The sequence below is a fragment of the Clytia hemisphaerica genome, unplaced genomic scaffold, assembly GCF_902728285.1.
Source record: "Clytia hemisphaerica strain Z4C2 unplaced genomic scaffold, Clytia hemisphaerica genome assembly, whole genome shotgun sequence".
NCBI lineage: Eukaryota > Metazoa > Cnidaria > Hydrozoa > Leptothecata > Clytiidae > Clytia > Clytia hemisphaerica.
Window position 1 is genome coordinate 225391 of NW_027104218.1, and position 20398 is coordinate 245788.

General features: G+C 36.0%; 1 protein-coding gene across 1 annotated transcript; it reads left to right on the forward strand.

Moving 5' to 3' along the window:
- Window positions 1–57: 57 nt before the first annotated feature.
- Window positions 58–19299, forward strand: LOC136815772 (uncharacterized). Its single transcript, XM_067072220.1, has 13 exons — window positions 58–200; window positions 2206–2263; window positions 3143–3208; window positions 3725–3747; window positions 4205–4270; window positions 8326–8617; window positions 9206–9550; window positions 10128–10253; window positions 10579–10756; window positions 11317–11511; window positions 12268–12355; window positions 17785–17864; window positions 18357–19299. The coding sequence occupies exons 3-13, from the start codon at window positions 3185–3187 to the stop codon at window positions 18407–18409; spliced, it is 1470 nt and encodes a 489-aa protein (XP_066928321.1). The 5' UTR covers window positions 58–200; window positions 2206–2263; window positions 3143–3184; the 3' UTR covers window positions 18410–19299.
- Window positions 19300–20398: the final 1099 nt, after the last annotated feature.

The following is a 20398-nucleotide window of genomic DNA, read 5'->3' on the forward strand; positions in this document are numbered from 1 at the left end:
ATTTTCAATCATTACCCCCTTGGAATTCCGCTTATTTTTGACGGATTTTCGTTGTTGTTCGTCATTTTAGGATTGAGTGTGTTCAACGAAGAAACAAGTGATATCTTACGAAAAACCTTACTCCATCTCATCCAAGAAAATGACAAGAAACAAAAGACAATAGGAGAATTACAAAAGCTCGGCAACAACATTAGTAAAAGGTTTGTGAAGTGAAGTAAAACCACTTTGAAATTTGGGTCAATGTATGGCTCCCGACGTGGGGGGGGGGGGCGGGCAAAAATCATATCGCCCACCGCCCACCGCCAACCATGGTTGGGCCCTTATCTTACCCCTTCAACGGTATATTTAGAACAGGGGTTGGTTTGGGGTTTAAATGCCTGAAAGTATACTTTGTTTTGAAAGTTAAAGGACATCGTTTAACGTTTTATCCTATCATTTGCTGACACAGCAATTTATTTTAAATAAAAGAAAAAACAACTTTCTCCCTCCAACCTACCGTGCCGTTTAACCGTCTTTTGTGTATATCTCGGAGAAAATCTTTTGAAACGACTTGAAACTTTCTGACTTTGATGAAATCTTAAAAGTACTTGTTCTAGGGTCATAGGTCTTCAATATCGGGTTTTATGACTTTATTGTGAAACATGACATAAAACCAAGCTAAAATCGCTCAACACTGAAAATTTTAAAATTGCGATAACTTCTGAAGTATTGATTGAATCATATTCAAATTTTGACACGTGATAGGTATTAACAACGTGAATCAAAAAATATTATAAATAAACTGATGAAGTCATCAAATTTTTTCTTCCTGGAAGTTTGTGTCATGATGGAGAACATCTGTACCAATTTTTATGGCCATAGCTCTTCTAGATCAAAAATAATCGAGGGTGGTAGATTCTACCCCCCCCCCTCCTGGGGCTACAAAAATCAAAAAAGGTTAGGGTTAATAGGGCTAACTGCTTTGTCAGCATAAAATACACTAGGCTGCGCGCATCCCCAAAATTTATTTTGATATAGGGGATGTGTATCGTGTATAAAATTCCTGTCCGAGGGCTACCCCAAATTTGTGATCACATGTTTCAATTTTAAGTTAACTTAAATTAAGTTTCTAAAACTCGAATACGCAAATACGGAGGCAACTCTCGGACGAGAATTTTTTGAACGATACATAGCCCCTACATGAATACATAACAGAGGGGATGCTTGCATCCTAAAGAGGCACGTTTCTTTGCTGAAGTAAAAAAACAAAATGGTAAAGACTATGAACCTGGTTCTTTAGCAAGCCTTCAATCTGGCATTGACCGTTATTTGAAAGAAAAACATTACAACTACTCTATCGTTAAGGACAGAGAGTTTACAAGTTCTCGAGCTGTTTTGGAAGGAAAAGCTAGGTTCTTACGAGAGCAAGGAATGTGAAAAAGACCAAACCAGGCAATCAGCTTAATGAGAGCAGAGGAGGAGACACTGTGGGAGTGTGGTCAATTTGGTATTGAAAATGCATTTTCCCTTATCAACACTATCTGGTGGCAATTTACAATGCATTTTGGTTTGAGAGGTCGTCAGGAGCATCACATAATGAAGGTTGAAGATTTTACATGGAAAGTTGATGAAGAAGGAAGCAAATTTCTCACCTTTGCTGAAAGTTTTTCCAAAACCAGACAAAATGGTCTTCGAGAGATTCACAGATCAGCGCAACCCAAGATGTTTGCTAACGGCTCATCTCGTTGCCCAGTGATAATTTACAAGTTTTATCTCTCAAAACGACCACTATCACTTCAATCATCGGGTCCAATGTATTTGTCTATCAATCATAAATCAGCAACAAATCTTTGGTTCAAAAACCAAAACATGGGTAAAAATACCATTGACTCAATCATGAAGAGAATGATTCAAAATTCTCCTCTTGCGGCATCTTCGTCTGGTAAGGAATTTGACCAACCACTTGAAAGCCAACTATGTTCCTCGTTCAGAGATCCACATCACTGGACACAAAAATGAGGTTAGTTTGGATGCCTAAGACAGCGGTGACAAAGTTGAGCAAAGAAAAATCTCCCATGCTATTAACAACGTCCCTTGCTGCAGTTCTCGGAAAAATATTATACGGAAAAAGTCTGGAACTCGTAAAATATTTATCGTATTTCACTCGAAGTCATGCGATAACTAATACTTATTTTTTATTAAGTATATTAAATTTTCCTTTTCCAGGAACATCGGCAGTTCTCCAATAAAGCCAAACCAAAATGGTATTGATCAAACCAAACACGTGAGTTTCTTTCATCGTGGTTCTTCCTAAAATGGAAAGAGAATTTTCAGTCTTAACCTCCCTTAAACAGGGACGTATTTTATTTATTTGTCCTGATGTCCATTTGTGACTTATCCCCAATTCTAATTGTTCGCAAATTGAGAATTTAATTTGAAAAAGATCATGCTTTTGTTCATTTTGAAGACCGTTCTCCGCCATCCTAAGGCTAACCAGCTCAAAATACAGTGTGGATTCTCAAAGTCTTCAGATTTCTAGTGGAGATGAAATTTCAGTGTATCTTTCTCACCGGGGGCGATTTTTTGCTGTTTGCCGTCTTTTTGATTGGCTTTAGTGGTCCTGTTCATCGAGCTTCGTATAAACACTGGCGACAGTTTCTCACTCCTGGGCAAGCAAAAGGATTGAATGAAGTTTTGAAGTTGTACTCTAATGTTAGCACTAAACCCTACTCGAAAGCGATGTCAATACATCGAGAGCGCTAGATTTAATTTTCGTTCAATATTTGTGATTTAGCGCCTTTTGAAATCAGGATTTGATATCTAGCTTCTTTGCGGGTACCACTTTTGAAAAAAACTCCAATCAAAAATGACGGATATAGCTTTATGGTGGTGGTCCCATACACATTTTCGACCGTAACCGCCACCACCCTAAAACCATCCCAGTCTTTTTTTCGCACCTAAAGACAACAGAAAAAAGTGTAAAACAAGGATTGGATCGAGTTTAGGGTGGTAAATTGAATAATAAAGTGGCACGTGCCTGACCGCGCGACTACGGTCGAAAAGGTGTGTTAGGTCATTGAAACAGGGTTACCGGGGATGTACAAATTATTGGAAAACTTCATTTTTCTTTTGATTACTGAAGACTTTGTCTTCTCTTTCTCAGAGGAAGAAACGCAAAGAGCATCGACCAAGCAACAAATGGAGCATGAACATGACCTCCTCCATTGATGTAAGCTTTATCTGAAATTGTAGCATCATACTTTTACTCTTGCAAATATGACAACACTCTTTACTTACAAAATGATACATGTAAGTTTCAGATATATCATTTCATCACTTCAATGTTTCAATGGCTTAAAATTATTTCCCGTATATAGACGAATAAGAAGCCTTCAAAGCAGAATTTTCGTGAAATTGAAGTCGAATTCATACTTTCCGTCCAGATTAACCAAAGCTGATTGCATGATATTTTAATGGAATACTTTCCTTCACTTTTTTTACTGGCCGATATGTCAACATCGTTCATAATTATTTTAATGCACGGAAAAGATGGCAAACTTCACTGTATTCCACAGCCTAGAAATTTTTTTCTCAAGTAATGACGTGTTCTTCAATAATAGGACTTTCGAGCTACACAAAAACATTTTAGACACCCTTACTATATCGTCATCAAGTCGGATTCCCTAATGTTTTAGATTTTCTGGATTCAAGTTACTGCTTTCATTTTCATTGTTTTACCTTTTAGGATAGAAAAGAGAAGGATATCAGGTAACCTAGCAACGCTTTTTGAAATGTTATCTTTTATCCGTGGTCTACAATCAAGCTCAAATATATTGAAAATTTTGGCTATTTTAACGTTTTTCAGAATTTAAAGTTCGGGCGAGAATTGCGATTTTACTTTATTTCATTGGATATTCCGATCTCGGAGGTGTTCAGTTGCCTCTAACATTCCAGAAGTAACTTAGTAACTTATTTGTGGTGTTTAAACTTTTGCAGGGAAATTCCCCTTTTTATCAAATATTATGACTTAGGTTATAATTAGAGCATTTGGCTATAGTCCATAAGGTCATTGGTTTATTTCTTTTGCTGGATATTACCAAGAATTGAAAGATTGTTCCTATACGTTTTATCCTCTCGAAGCCAATGGTTTGAGAATTTAATCGCTGAACAACAATTTTGTGAAGAAATGAACATTATTTCTGTCCGATGATATTTCGCTTTCCAGGTATTTTATGGAGCAAAAATACAGCGAGCGTATCAATTCTCTTCAAGATGAACTAGATGTCTTGAGGTATGTCAAATTGTCATTATTATAAGGTTTATGTTAGATAGATTTGACTCGGAAAGTGCATTATAGACCTGCCTGTTATGTATTTACATATACTCGAAAACAATATTTTACAGAAGAATTCTATACTTGTATTTATAATTACAAACTTTAAATTTCCTGATCTAAATAAAGTAGGATTCAATCTAATCGAACCATCAAGTCTCCATATTCCTCAACCTAAGATTCCCATCTTCGCGTCTTAGGATCTTGATAATTAACTTCCGTACTGCAATAGTAAATTACATGTCATATTTGTGCTTACCTATACATAACTCTTCTTCGCGATAAAGAACCTCATTAGACTTGTTACGGTGCGCTTTTCCATGTATATGAGTTTTTTCACAAATCTCGGCGAAGGAGCGTAGAGCTATATTAAGAATTCGAACGACCGATGAACTTGGAACGATACACGGCAAGAATTTTCAAAAAGCAAAATTCGCCCGTTGGAGTCACTGACTTTCATATCTCCCTGGACCAAGCTATATCCGCCATGTTTGATCGAGGTTTTTTAGGAATACACTCTTCTCGAGATGCATAAATTTATTGTTGTCCTCGTTTTCAAACAGATTTCATTGCTATAAAATTACATATTCACAATGATAATTGTGTTGTTTACACCTCATGAGACATATTGAATTTCGAGTACTTTTTTTTAGAGTTAATGTTTGCTATTTGGGAATTTAAACTGGTTTAAATTTATAATTTCATAGCAATGAAATCTGTTTGAAAACGAGGACAACAATAAATTTATGCATCTCGAGAAGAGTGTATTGATTGATACCCGCCGAGAAGAAGCCATTGCAATGTTAAAAATTAACGTCCAACGGCGCTACATCATCAAAAGTATTCGAGGAAAAGTAGATCTAGCGCTCTTGATGCATTTTCACCGCTATTGAGTAGTGCCGCCATTAGGGTACCAATTTCTCCGATCAAAGAATTTTGCTTGACCGGGATTGAGTAACTTTGTCTAGGGATATATAAAGGTTGGTGGTTGGAGTTCGGAGGAGTACAGTCTACATTTGTGCTATTCAAGTCAACGCATAATTCCGAGCAACTACAGTTAGAGTAAACCTTGCAACATATTATTGTCTATTTGGTGCTTTTTGTGTCAACTCGTGTATATTTTTCAAATAAATCGATCAAGATAAGCCCGACAAAGAAGAAAAGCTCCACAACCGATAAAATAGATGCTCCTGTCATCAAACCAACACATCCACCGAAATTCGCGAAAAGGTCTTGCCATGTATATACAGGCTTTTCATTTACAATGTCAACCAAAAATGTGTCATAAGTAAAAGCCAGTGACAAGAAATGATCATTCTTTGTTGAATGATAATGTAACGATAGCTTTATATCTTCCTCAAAGCAAGGCTGTAAGTGACAAACATTGTTGCATTCCTCAAATATTGTCAAATTATCATTTAATTTCCATAGACAAGGTTGGCCAACAGTATCATTAACCGTGTTGGTGAAATTATCGAATTTTCCAGGATTACGCATATAACGCTCATACATAGGTGGGATAGCGCCACATTTCTCGAACACCTTTTCCAAAAAACAGCCTTTCTTGCATTTGTTTACTGTATAATTCCCTATGAACTTATTCTGTTCATAGGTCCCCTTCCCATCGACACACTCAGAATGGGGCTTTCCTAAACGGCTAATCAACCTCTTCTTAATCACCACATTGTAATACCCATTAATAGCCCAATATATGGTAGACGTGGCTCCCGGGAAAGGTTCATTTTCTGGAGTCACCAGGAGTTGAGTCCAACGATCAAACGTTCGATTGGCCTTAATCGTAACGACCAGTTTTTCAGAAATTATGGTTTGTTTGTGTCCTTTAACGGTAAAACAGTTTGTTTGGCTGTCTATGTTCAGTGGTTCTGAAATTCTCTTGCCTAAAAAGTGAGCATAATCACTTGTGAGTTGTGCTACCCATACATATGGAGCGTCGCTGACTGAGAGATTCTCCAACTGTTCTAAAAGGCCCACCGATATCGGGCGCTTAGCTTTTGGATCACCTTTTTCAAAACGATTCTGTTCAAATGATATTGCAGATTGATCGCATATAGTTATAGCAGGGAATTTCATTTCATGTTCAGCCTTCATGGTCGTGTGGGTTTTAACATCGTGTCGTAGAAACGAATCCCAGTGCTCTTTCGAGATCCAAACAGCGGTCGAAAACGAGGCTACAACGAGTACAGACCAGATGAGTTTGGACAGGCTGGAACCAGTTGCTATACGGCTTAGGCCGTGTATTGTAAGGCCTTCAGCGTAACTCTGCATTTTGTCTGAGACTCTCATTTGGCCTTCCTCCTGGTTCTCCTCAATGCTCCCAGTGATCTTCTTTCCTTGGGTTGTCATATTAACATAACAAAGTTGGCTGTTATTCTCATGGTTGGTATTTTGAAGTCTTTTTTCGCGTAAATTTTGAATTTCATTTTCAAGAGAGACAAGTCTCTTTGTCAAATACTCAATCTTTTCATCGTTAGCAGATTCCATTTTCTTATGCTCTTGTTCAATTCGTTCACTTTGCTGTATTAGTATTTTTCGAACCCCTGCGTCAATTCGATTAACTTATGAAGGAAAATGAACAATATTTTTACAATATTTTCATTAATATATGAGCTTCAAGCTGTGAACAAAGTTTACTTTAGTTCAAATTATTTCAAAAGATGAAAATGAAACGGTGACAAAAAGGACCATTTCCAACTTTTTATTGAAACTCATCATATCACCAACAGTAATTTTAAATCCTACCTACTGTAGGGATATTCAAAGTTTAATAAGAGGATTATTTTAGTTTTATAAAATGCCGAAAAGAAAATTCGATTTTTCTCCCTAAGATATCAGAGCTTCAACATAGAAAAACATCGGTCGAAATGTCAGAATAATAATTTCATGGGACCTAGAACCGACAAAAAAGAGACAATTTAAGAGCAAATCCGAGACTCTGAGGAAAGGATTTCAAATATCTAATTAATAAAAATAGGATAAAACCAGGGGGGGGGGGGTACAAAGGCAGGGTACTAACCCATAGCCTGGTGGTGGTGTCTAATTTTGCATTTCAAAAAAGTTAGTACCCTTTAGGGGGTGGTGTCTCTATTTTTTACAGCAAAATTGAAGTAGTACCCGGTACTAAATATGGGTGGGTGGTACTAAAAAGAAATTGAGTGAAAAATCAAGTTAGTACCCTATGGGTTAGTACCCTGCCTCTGTACCCCCCCCCTGATAAAACTCGTGAAGTATTCCGATTTAGCTTTTAGAATTAGACAACAAAAAATACACTCGACTCTCTCTAATCCGAATCTCTAATATTTAAATCCTTCTTTAATTCGAACTAAAATATTGGTCCCATCAGCTGGAGAGTGGTTGAAATTATTCTAATTCGCGAATCTTTCTCTAATTCGAAGAAAACTTTTGATCCCTTGACGATCGAATTAAAGAGAGTAAACTGTATTTGCTCCACAGATATCTGTAAAGCCCGAAGGGCTAGATAGGCAACTTCAAGCTTTCTCCAGCAAAAAAAAGTGAAACAAAAATTTGACTTTTTAAATTTCGTGCCGATGGATAGGATCTAGCATTTTAATTGTTTTCGGAGCGCGAGATAAAAAAAAGTAGGCGGCAAACGCTATTTCACATCTCTCAAACCGGTGAAATTGCATATTTTAGTCACGTGACTCTGGTAGGAAATCCTTCCAAAGATGAGCTTCACTTTTTGACCAAGGCCGCAAATCTAGCCCTTCGGGCTTTACAGATCTGTGATTTGCTCTTATAAAAAGAGTGTAGGGAGACGTACATAGATTATAGGGTGGTATAAACAGAATACCAGGGTTCAAAGGGGTAGTGAGTCTCTCAATCTCCAAAAAGTAAGAAAGTCTGTGACCATTAAAACCATCATTTAACTAACATAAGCTCATGGAATGCAAAAGCTTTAACAGATTTGAAATTTAAAAAAGATCAATTTATATACGCATTGTACTGTACAAATTGAACAATCTTTCCTTTACTAGAAAATCTATTGAGTCTTTCGATATTTCTAAGACGAAAACATCAAGAAACTCTGATATCCTTCCACAAGAGCGTGATAAACATTCAACTGACAAGAAACCACTTCCAAACAATGTAGTAAGAGAACAGCAACATCAACTAAAGATTCCGCAATCACAACACAAGCAGATTACTGAAGATCGCCAACATAGTCAGAGAGGAGAAACTCACCGATCAAAGAAAAGTGAAGACACTGCAATAGCGCTTGAAACACTTCTGGATGATATTTATCTGAAAGATGCCACATCTGCTAAGGTATTTGAAAATTCGCTGTCGTAGGACCCTTAGATATTGTAACAAATACACGCTTTTATAGCAGAACAATTTTATAAGAACACGATGCTGAAAATTGACCAAAACCTAAGAGCAAATTAAGAATAATCTGAGCCTCAGATTTCAGAAATTACTAATAAAGTACTGATTTTAAACCCATTTCAAGTTTTAAGTAAAGAAAATAAGCGTATATGGAACATCGTAGAAACATTTAATCCTCAAAAGCGCCTTTTTATCTGTTTTACTGTATCGATTTTCAACCACCTGATCTTACCAAAAGACACCCTCCGTTTATTTTTTTTTGCTTGATTTGACTCTACTTATCTTTTTAACGGGGTATTCAAAAGCATAATTCCCAGCCCCTTCGACAAATAGGATATTCCCCTCGTTTTTTCCAAATTTGATTTTTTTCCAACTACACCGTTTAGTCCAGCCCTCCCCCCCGTTTATTACCTTATTCATTTTATGTTCGCCAAATGCGTTAAATTGACACTATTCTGACTTTTCAGTCAGGACTTAGGATGAAGCCACCAAGTTATTTGGTTTGCTCATGATATCCTTTTTTCCCAGAAATACAAGAAGAAGTGCGCATCCCTCAAATCACAAATTCACATTCTTCAATCTGAAAACCAACAGTTATCAAATGCTTTGGAAATGAAAAACGAGAAGAATAGTCATCAAAATCAGATTCAAATCAACCAAGAAGTTTCATCATCTGATGAAGGTGGTTTTCCAACATACAGAATATCACCAAGATATTGTGGTGCTGGAGCTGATGGTAGTGCTAGACCCACGTCTACCTCTGGGCAAGTTCCTTCTGCCAGAGACAAGCATTACAATGGAAATATCAGACCCCTGTCAACTGCTCGCCAAATGGCTTCTGCAAGAGATCATTCAACTTCAGAAGCGATTAAGGTAAATAAATTAAACGTACTAGTAACGTTTGGTCTTGCCTAATAACTCCTGAATATAAGGTTTGCAATGGCTGATGGCGAGTTTATGTTGTAAAACTCTAACATGTGCCATGCTTAGAGAAAGAAAATGTCGTGGCATCCTTAATGGCACATCTTCATTCGCAAACCTAGGCTTGCATAATCTCATCATTAGGTCATGTTTCCAATTGTGGTTCTGGTGATCCTGGTTGATCAAATGGTGTGCATCGAAAGCTGTGTTTTTTTTACTTTTAAAGATGGTGCGTTATTCTGCTTCAGGCAGGAAAGAGTAGCTCTATCTAGTGCTTATGATATTTGTGAATGTGAGCCACTGACCTTTACTACTCAATAGCAGTGTAAATGCATCGAGAGCGCTAGATTTACGTTCCCTCGAATACTTTTGATGATGTAGCGCCGTTAGACGTTAATTTTTAACACTGCAATGTCTGCTTTGCGAGTACCAATTCAAAAAAAACTTCGATCAAAGATGGCGGATATAGCTTGGTCCAGGGATATATAAGGGTCAGTGATTTGAGCACCCTATCATTTATTACCTTTAGCTGCTAGAGAACTTGAACGAGATAGTCACTGGTGAAAGTGGAATGACCTACATTGAAATCTTGGACAATCGAATTGAATTATTGAGGCAAATTATGGAATGGAAAGCTGATCAATCGAGATTAGAGGTGCAAAAATTATTAGGATTTTGAAGTTCGAAGATATGTTTTCCGTTAAACGTCTATCGAAAGCTATTTGTTGATTTTTATACACCTACTAACCTTTCTGCCAATAGTCAGAATCGTAGACCTCTATAGATTTCCTATATAGATCCTAGATAAGAAACTCTTTTCGCTAGATGATGAACAGAAGCCTATTTCGTCAAAAGCTATGAAGGAGCTTGGGTCCCGTCGTTTTAGACTGAAAATACGAACGTAATCGCATTATTGTGTTAGACAAGCTAATTGTATTGAAATTTTTTTATTATTTTTTTTTTACGAAAAACTCTTTCAGGAAATCTATGACGCTTTACAATCGCTACAAGAGGAACTAGCTCCACCTTTAAACCCACCTTTAACTGCAACCACTGCGGGAAAACCACCTACCTTGATGTTCGGAGCTTCTCCTTCTCAAAGTCAAGACATTTTGAAACTCATCCAAAATATGAGAAGAGCTTATAAAAAGAATCAAGGTTTGATCAAAGCTAATACGCAACGTTTAACGTTTTTTATAAGAATGAGTTCCATTTTCTGCGAAAACTTGGGAACTAATTAAGAACAATCCCAGTCTCAGCTTTCAAAAATGGCTTAAGAAAATAGTGATTTTGAGTCGTTTTAAAGTAAAAGTATATATGCAATACAATTAAAGAACAAACATTTAAGCTCGAAAATGGAACAAAAAAATTTATAACAGCTGAAGTCTCATATTAATACCTCAGCTAAAATTTATTGGCTCTTATAAAAAAGAACCCTTGGAAAAAAATTTTAAAGTGAGAGTGGACAAACTAAAATTAGTTGTCCGTCCCCTGGAAATTCAAGAATAACTTTTTACCCCCCCCCCCCTGGAAAAATGAAAAAACACTTCTTTAGACCCCCTGGAAATTCTTATCGGATTTACCCCCTGAAATATTCGTCCACCCCCTGTATGGTCATAAAATGAAATGGCCCATTAACAAGAGATTTTGGTTTGGTCCGATATCAGCTAAATCAATGAATAATATAATAAAATCGCATATGGATATTTCATTTTCAGAGCCAATCTTTACCAATATTGATCTATCTGAGGATTCATTAACATCAGACCAAATGAGAGCCGTTATCCACCATTTTATGAAGCTTTTCGACGTCAAGAAAGAAAGCGCTGTATACACACGCATTTACGACCTCTATAATCGTTATTACGAGGTTTTGAACGCGTTAAATTCAATTCATCACATGTTACATTTAAGTAAGTAGTATTCTGTCTATTAGAAGTATCTAAGAAGCCATCTTTTTTTGCAAACCATGTTCTGTTGAGGATTGAAGTTTGGATATTTGACGCGGATAGTCAAGTAATGTAAGATTTTGACGAACACACATGGTCCTTAAAGAAAGTGACATGGTTACCGTATGGAGATCAATTGTCGTGTCCCTATAGTTGTGCTCGATGGACAGATCTTACTCTGTACCAGAGTGTATCTCACGTTTATCGCTTCGTAGTACACTCTGTTGTCTGTTTGATAAAAAAATTCCCGTACAGAGACCTCTGCGATTAAGTATGATTTATAAATAGCTACACTTCTCTCATCGTTTCCCCTCTCTCACCAAAACTCGATCGCAGCGGTCAGTTTGAAAAATATCAAGTGAGAAAAGACAATCGGACGCTCTGCGGTAATGAATTTTGAAATTAGTCGTAGATACTGGGTCTGTGTAGGCTGGACAGATCTAAGAAGCACAGTTTGACCATTTCAACTCAAACGTAAACCTTTTGAGAAAAGATCGGATCCTATGTTTGCTAAGCTACCTTATATATTCCTTCGTTTCAAGCGTAAAACCCATTCTCCTAATCTAGTGTAAGCTTAGGCCTAAAAGCCTGGATCTGTTTATTGTCCAGATAAAGGTTTGTTAAATGTCTAGGATATCTAATGTGCCCCCCTCCTATTCTATATTTTATTGATTCATCTCATTCATTACACCAATATTTCCCTTTTTTCGAACTTTTCAGAAAAAGAGAACGGTGTAAATGACATAGTAAACGCTGTCGGAAAACTTACAAAGTTAAAGAAACATCTCCGTGCTCAAAAGATTGACAGGTTTGTCTTGAGTTTGATTTTTAATTACTTTATATCAACATGCTGATATGTTTAGCCCCCTTTTAAGTTGTTTTTTTAATATTAATAATGAGTATACGTCATTTTTCAAATGTAGCATTAGCCTATTACAATCAAATAACTCCGAAGGCTTTCCCGGCACGCTATAAAACAAGTCTAGGTTGCCCTATTTTTTTTAATTTCGCTTAGCGAAAGTATTACGATAGCCTTTCTGCGGCGGCGGCGGGGGAGAATTTTTTTGGGGCGAAGATTATGGCGTTGGCGTTTGACCTGGGCGTTCTCTGGTTAGTTGGTTCGGTATACTATGGAGATAATCATAAGTCGCGTTTTTTTTTGCTCTGTTTGTTTTTTTATTTATTTTCTTATAAGCATATACTTTATAAGAATCAACTCAATAACTCTTGATAGACGGTGATATACCTTTCGGTAATTAGTTCTTACAAAGTAAAACAAAGGGACAGCAAACAATATGAGCATATTTATTTTTCTTATAAGCATATACTTTATAAGAATCAAATCAATAACTCTTGATAGAAGGTGATATACCTTTCGGTAATTAGTTCTTACAAAGTAAACAAAGGATGGCGAACAATATGAGCATATTTTTTTTTTTATAAGCATATACTTTATAAGAATCAACTCAATAACTCTTGATAGATGGTGATATACCTTTCGGTAATTAGTTCTTACAAAGTAAACAAGGGACAGCGAACAATATGAGCATATTTATTTTTCTTATAAGCATATACTTTATAAGAATCAACTCAATAACTCTTGATAGATGGGGATATACCTTTCGGTAATTAGTTCTTTCAAAGTAAACAAGGGACAGCAAACAATATGAGCATATTTATTTTTCTTATAAGCATATACTTTATAAGAATCAAATCAATAACTCTTGATAGAAGGTGATATACCTTTCGGTAATTAGTTCTTACAAAGTAAACAAAGGATGGCGAACAATATGAGCATATTTATTTTTCTTATAAGCATATACTTTATAAGAATCAAATCAATAACTCTTGATAGAAGGTAATATACCTTTCGGTAATTAGTTCTTACAAAGTAAACAAAGGATGGCGAACAATATGAGCATATTTATTTTTCTTATAAGCATATACTTTATAAGAATCAACTCAATAACTCTTGATAGATGGTGATATACCTTTCGGTAATTAGTTCTTACAAAGTAAACAAGGGACAGCGAACAATATGAGCATATTTATTTTTCTTATAAGCATATACTTTATAAGAATCAACTCAATAACTCTTGATAGATGGGGATATACCTTTCGGTAATTAGTTCTTTCAAAGTAAACAAGGGACAGCAAACATATGAGCATATTTATTTTTCTTATAAGCATATACTTTATAAGAATCAACTCAATAACTCATGATAGACGGTGATATATCTTTCGGTAATTACTTCTTACAAAGTAAACAAAGGATGGCGAACAATATGAGCATATTTATTTTTCTTATAAGCATATACTTTATAAGAATCAACTCAATAACTCATGATAGACGGTGATATATCTTTCGGTAATTACTTCTTACAAAGTAAACAAAGGATGGCGAACAATATGAGCATATTTATTTTTCTTATAAGCATATACTTTATAAGAATCAACTCAATAACTCATGATAGACGGTGATATATCTTTCGGTAATTACTTCTTACAAAGTAAACAAAGGATGGCGAACAATATGAGCATATTTATTTTTCTTATAAGCATATACTTTATAAGAATCAACTCAATAACTCTTGATAGATGGGGATATACCTTTCGGTAATTAGTTCTTTCAAAGTAAACAAGGGACAGCAAACAATATGAGCATATTTATTTTTCTTATAAGCATATACTTTATAAGAATCAACTCAATAACTCATGATAGACGGTGATATATCTTTCGGTAAATTACTTCTTACAAAGTAAACAAAGGATGGCGAACAATATGAGCATATTTTATTTTTCTTATAAGCATATACTTTATAAGAATCAACTCAATAACTCATGATAGACGGTGATATATCTTTCGGTAATTACTTCTTACAAAGTAAACAAAGGATGGCGAACAATATGAGCATATTTATTTTTCTTATAAGCATATACTTTATAAGAATCAACTCAATAACTCATGATAGACGGTGATATATCTTTCGGTAATTACTTCTTACAAAGTAAACAAAGGATGGCGAACAATATGAGCATATTTATTTTTCTTATAAGCATATACTTTATAAGAATCAACTCAATAACTCTTGATAGACGGTGATATACCTTTCGGTAATTAGTTCTTACAAAGTAAACAAGGGACAGCAAACAATATGAGCATATTTATTTTTCTTATAAGCATATACTTTATAAGAATCAACTCAATAACTCATGATAGACGGTGATATATCTTTCGGTAATTAGTTCTTACAAAGTAAACAAGGGATGGCGAACAATATGAGCATATTTATTTTTCTTATAAGCATATACTTTATAGAATCAACTCAATAACTCTTGATTGACGGTGATATACCTTTCGGTAATTAATTCTTACAAAGTAAACAAGGGATGGTGTAAAGTATGAGCATTTTTACTTTTCTTGTAAGCATATACTTTATAAGAATCAAATAAATAACTCTTGATAGACGGTGAGATACCTTTCGGTAATTAGTTCTTACAAAGTAAACAAGGGACGGCGCACAATGTGAGCATATTTATTTTTTATAAGCATATACTTTGTAAGAGTTCTTAAAAATTAAACAGCAATTGTTCTTAAATTGGTCTTATTTTTTTAGTGATTTTAAGTCTCCTTGTTCTTGTAAAATTGTTTCATCAAGGCTCGATGTAAAGTAGATTTCAGATTATCTTTAATATCTACTTCTTCTTTTTCCCATGCAGTTCAAATTCTAGGCGAAATTTTCGACTTCAAGTCGTCTTGTTTTATATTTAAATAAATCAATTAGTCATAGAAAATTTTCAAAATTATTGACGAATATTTGTCAATGCCTCAGTGACACCGACATCATAAATCGCCGAAGAAAAGTTCTGTGTGGTTCTACTACCACGAAAACACGTATATATTGCTCTAATGAGCATAAAGTTCAGTTTGCGAAAAAAACACGAAACAGTCTCTGAATATCATAATCGTTCTTTGTTTGAAATCATATATGAGAGTCTCTTAATAAATTTTAGACATTCTCGACCAGTTCCACCAGTTGCTGCGAATACGAGGGGAGTGAATGAGCCGTGCTCAATTTGAAGAACTCATTCGTTGTACTCTCGTTTTTTATCATTTTCATTTACGACGTAACTTCGCGTCGGATCTTAAGTGGCATACCTCTTCGCTAATGGGTTGAAAACCCTTACATCAAAAAATGCTTTCTGGCCGGTCACCCAAAATCCTCTTGCTGATACATCGAGTCTGGCTTCACGAGATGTGTTGGCAGATTTCGGTAGAGTTTCAATACCTACTAACGGCTGTAGGGTTGGTTCTTTCTGGACATCTCGGCAAACCTTTGATAGCTGGTTTGCTATAAAGTCGCGGATCTCGTTGTGCCTCATTGATACGAAACCACCTTTTTTGCACGTCAGGGCATGTTCGAGCGAGAACGGAGTTCCACATTCGCAATGAGAAGGTGTACGTTGTAATGCCCACCCGTAACGATTAAGTCAACGAAACATTGCTTGTTGAGAGTGTACCCTTCGGTTTTGAACAGGCAAAGTCGTGGTGTTGTCGATTGAGCTCCATCAGCTGGACTTGATTTCTTTGGAGGGTCGTTGTGAGGTGAAGAACGATGTTGCTATTTCGTTCTCTCTTTTCTTTCTTGATTTCGTTTTTCTTTGTAGGCAGTCGAGGATCAAGTTTATATGCGTATTCTTGGCTTATGATTGTATCGGATAGATTGGATGTGATGAGTTTAGAGTTCTTATATTCATGCTGGCACAGTTCACTGAAGATCGGAATCGCAAGACCCCCATCTCTCGCTGGCAACGATAGCAGTAATCTCTCTTCCTCGTTGACTGAAATGCCACCAGTGATTGCTGGAATGAATTTTGTTGTGACTATGTTGTCCAGCGGAACCATGTTATCAGATATTTCTGGTATTGTTCTCATCAAGAATGTAAGCTTACTTTTGAATCCACTTACAAAACAGGCGTATGCACATTGTGGTTCTATGAGAGCTATTTTCGAAAGTATAAGGAGCTCATCACATCGTCAACGTGTGTATCTCGGAATGAATTTGGCCCGATATTCAACTTCAGCTTTCGAACGTTGACCTGCTTTGACGATCAGCCAAGATTTCTTTTCTTCGGGATAGTATCCGAACAATGGACCGAGTCTGCACAGATTATTCCACCAACATCTGATACCACTGATCTTGCCTGCAGCAGAAAAATCGTCAGCGTAGGCTTCGGCTTTCGTTTGATCCAGATGGCTCTCTGGCGTTGCATTTATCACCATCAGTAGCAGAGGTATCGTTGCGATTGCATAAACTGTCATAGCGATCGGGTCTCCTTGAGTCGTACCTTCTTGTGAGAGCAGCTCGAAGCCTCCAATAACAAAAAGACGGGTTTGAATAGCAGTTGGAAACAAATCCTGAGACTTCCAGGCAGATGACTTTGATGTTGTGTAGGAAGGCTTTTCGGTTTACTGCATTGAATGCGTTACTTGCGTCAATTAGCAGGACGGCTTCAGTCTTCTCCTCGTCATAAATTAATTTCATGGCATGGATGGCAGCCTCACAGCCACCTTCCTGTCCGGCACGGACCTGAAGAGACGTGACTGATTTAATGATACGATCGCGAGTGGTAGCGACAACAGCAGACAATTCTTCGGAGGATTTCTCCAACACCGTTCGGCCTGAGTCCTGGGTCCCCTTTTAAATTTCCGTTCAGGAAATTCGATAAGCATTGAAGATCTCATCAATTTTTAAGGGAAATTGTCGTTCTTGAAAGTTTCGCGACGGTGGTTTACGTCGAATGAGCAATTCCATTTTATATTCATACATTTGACGAACATTTCCAGGGTGTAATCCGACACGAATTTCGAGGAGGTCTAAAGGAATGTTTTTTTTTTTCCAGGGGGTGCTATTCTATAATTTCCAGGGGGTTGAAGGACTGATTTTAGTTCGTCCACCACCCTCACTTTAAGGCATGAGAAAACTCTTTCAAGAGGGTCTTTTGAGAATTCTCCATTTTCGAGGGGTTGGTTAAAAAAATTAAAAATTTTCCAGGGGTCATCCACACATTTCCAAGAATTTTTCTTTCGCCTTGAAATGGTCTTGAAGCAGCCCAATTAAAGTGTCAATTGAATTTTGTTTTTATGACGAAAAGACAACAAAGTTCCATCCCATGGATTATTCTGTAACAAGGATACGACATCAGTTACTTTAAAAGCAATTTATTTATTAACAGAGTGATGAACCAAGTTGAGCAGTATGATCAATTTTACGAAGCATTCCATAAACTCGTCCAAGAACTTAAAGATACGTTGGGTAAGAACAAAAGTTGCTTGAGACCTGGTAGACCTGTTCCATACGACCTTTGATGAATCAGAAGTTTAATTCTTAACAACACACGGGTTGAAAAATTATACAGTGCAATCAAAACATGTGATTACTCGAAAATTAAAGCGTCATTTGACTTTAGACTTTAATTTTGCAACCCGTGTATTTCAGGTTGACTGTCTTTCTTTTATAAGAGCAATGCGGCTCAAAATCCCCAACAAAACAAGAATAATTTGAAAATAATACTGAGCCTGAAATGACCCAATTTCAAGCAATTTAGAGGTTAAAGTCGTAAAAATTGGGCACAACGCCTAAAATACCTCATTTACATCCCATAAACAAGAGCAGAAATTGAACAATTTTAGGCTCAAAGTGCCAAAAAAAATGTGAACTTCATCACGTCGAATTGAATTTAAAAAACATTTCAAGTGACTACAGTTAGTATCTCCTCTAATAATTCTTCCTTTTCCTTGTTTGTAGGTGTGTCAGAACTGGAGGATATTTTACCAGCTGTTAAGCTTCTTCAACAGTAGGAAATATATTGTTATCTTATTGGCCCTTTCTACATCTACGTTGTTGATGTCATATTGTTAGGTCTGTGGTGGAATAAAGGCCGGCGTTAAAAGGACCAATCAGGTCCCAAATTTTGTAATGACGGCTTGAAAAGGTTAACTTTGTCAGGTTCTATGTCAGGGGGTATGTAGAACTGTTTTTCTTGGTGATATCCACATTCAGAATCCTTTATTTATAAAGGTGTACCTTATCAGCTTTTTTACGTCGGTAGTGCTTCTAGACGTATTTTTTGATCAAGAAAATTTCGTTAAAGGGATCGATAACTTACTGGGCTTATAATAAGGCAAAAGTTTACTGACTGTTTTATGCCATTATACTCTGTAACTTTAAATTTTCAAATATTTTTTTGATTTTCGAACTGAGAAAGAAATGTCAATATTATATTTATAATTTTATATTCGGGCGAAGTAGAAAAACAAGGGCAAGGTCCAGAACTACCGGTAGAGAACCAGAAAAGAAGCAATCTAAAATGCCAATGGAATTTTAATGGTTAAAGCCTTCATTATTTTTAGCATTGAAATTATATATGTACATAAATATTCCTTATAATCTTATCAATTTTTTTTAGCAAATCTTTAATTTATTTAGGACGATATTTTATGAAAAACTATCCACCTATAGTAGCATGTACCATTTTATTAGAATTTATTAGAATTTTTAGATGTTTTTACTCTCAAGTATCTATACTCCATATAACCAATAAAACTCGCTAATTCGATGTCTGCGAAACTCTAATCGCAAGATCTCAATAATTTGATTCCTTTTTTTAATATTTTAATGTAGTCTGGTAGCATTTCAAATTTTATATGATTTGAGTACGCATTTTTTTATAAGAACATCCAAATTTTTTGAAGCTTCCGGTTGTTTTTAACTTTTTGGGTTTTGAGCTTAAAAATGTTCTTAACGTGTTCTTAATTTCAAGGTTTTTAGAGTATCTTTATCGGGTGTTTTAAAGTCCACAGGGCCTTAAGGTTTTGTTTACTTAGCAATAATATTTTGGTCATCGAAGCCTTGTATTCTCATATAGTTTGTTCTTATAAAAAACGTGTAGTCTGGTGCTTAAAAGGAGGATATTGCTTATGAATTTTGCAATTTGCTAAAACTGAGCTATCTGACGTCCTATGTGCACATTTACACACGTGATAGAAAGTAAAGTTAATATTGTCTCAGATACTAAGTCCTATAAGATCAAAAAATGTTTGCAAATACAAAATACTAAGTTGTTTATCCTCAACAGTGTTGGTTTGAACTGGGTGGTTCCCTCTGATGGAAATTTGTCAATATTTATATTACCCCGTAGTGTTATTTCCCGAATTTCAGTCTAGGTTCAAGTGGGAAATAAATAGGTCACTTTACACGTTTTTTTATAAGAACATCCAAGATTTTTGAAGTCTTCGGATGTTCCTAACATTTTCAGCATTCAAGCCTTACAATGTTCTTTCATGTTCTTATTTTCTCCATTTTGTGGGTATTTTTGTGCGTTTTTCTATAAAATCGGGTGTTTTATAGAGTCCCCAAAGCCTTTAAAATGTTCTTAACTTGTTCTTAGCATATTTTGCCATCGAAGCCTTATGTTCTTATATAGTTTGTTCTTATAAAAAACGTGTATCTGTGCAACATTTTTCTTTTCCTCGTCGGTGTTTTAACAGTTACCTACCAATTAGATACACCTTCAACTTTGTTTGAAGCTTTGAAGCCCCCAGTGACATATCACATCACACTATAGAGTTTATGTACGTATCTACCCGTTTGAAGAAGGTGGAATGAAGAAATCTAAATCGATTGACGGTCTCATCCATCCTCGTCCTCTGTCAATCAGGATCTTTATAAATAAACAACTAATCGTCTCTGTCGCAGAAAAAGTGCCATGCATAAACTTGCTACTTGTGGGATCTCCTGTTTTTTTGACAGAATGCTGTCCATTAATGACTAGTGCCAAAACATACCCG

Excerpts from the sequence above, each read along its gene's own strand:
- LOC136815772 (XM_067072220.1), top strand. The coding sequence starts at position 3,185 with ATGAACATGACCTCCTCCATTGAT. Across the intron at positions 4,271-8,325 it reads GATGAACTAGATGTCTTGAG|AAAATCTATTGAGTCTTTCG; the intron begins GTATGTCAAATT and ends TTCCTTTACTAG. Across the intron at positions 17,865-18,356 it reads AGAACTTAAAGATACGTTGG|GTGTGTCAGAACTGGAGGAT; the intron begins GTAAGAACAAAA and ends CCTTGTTTGTAG.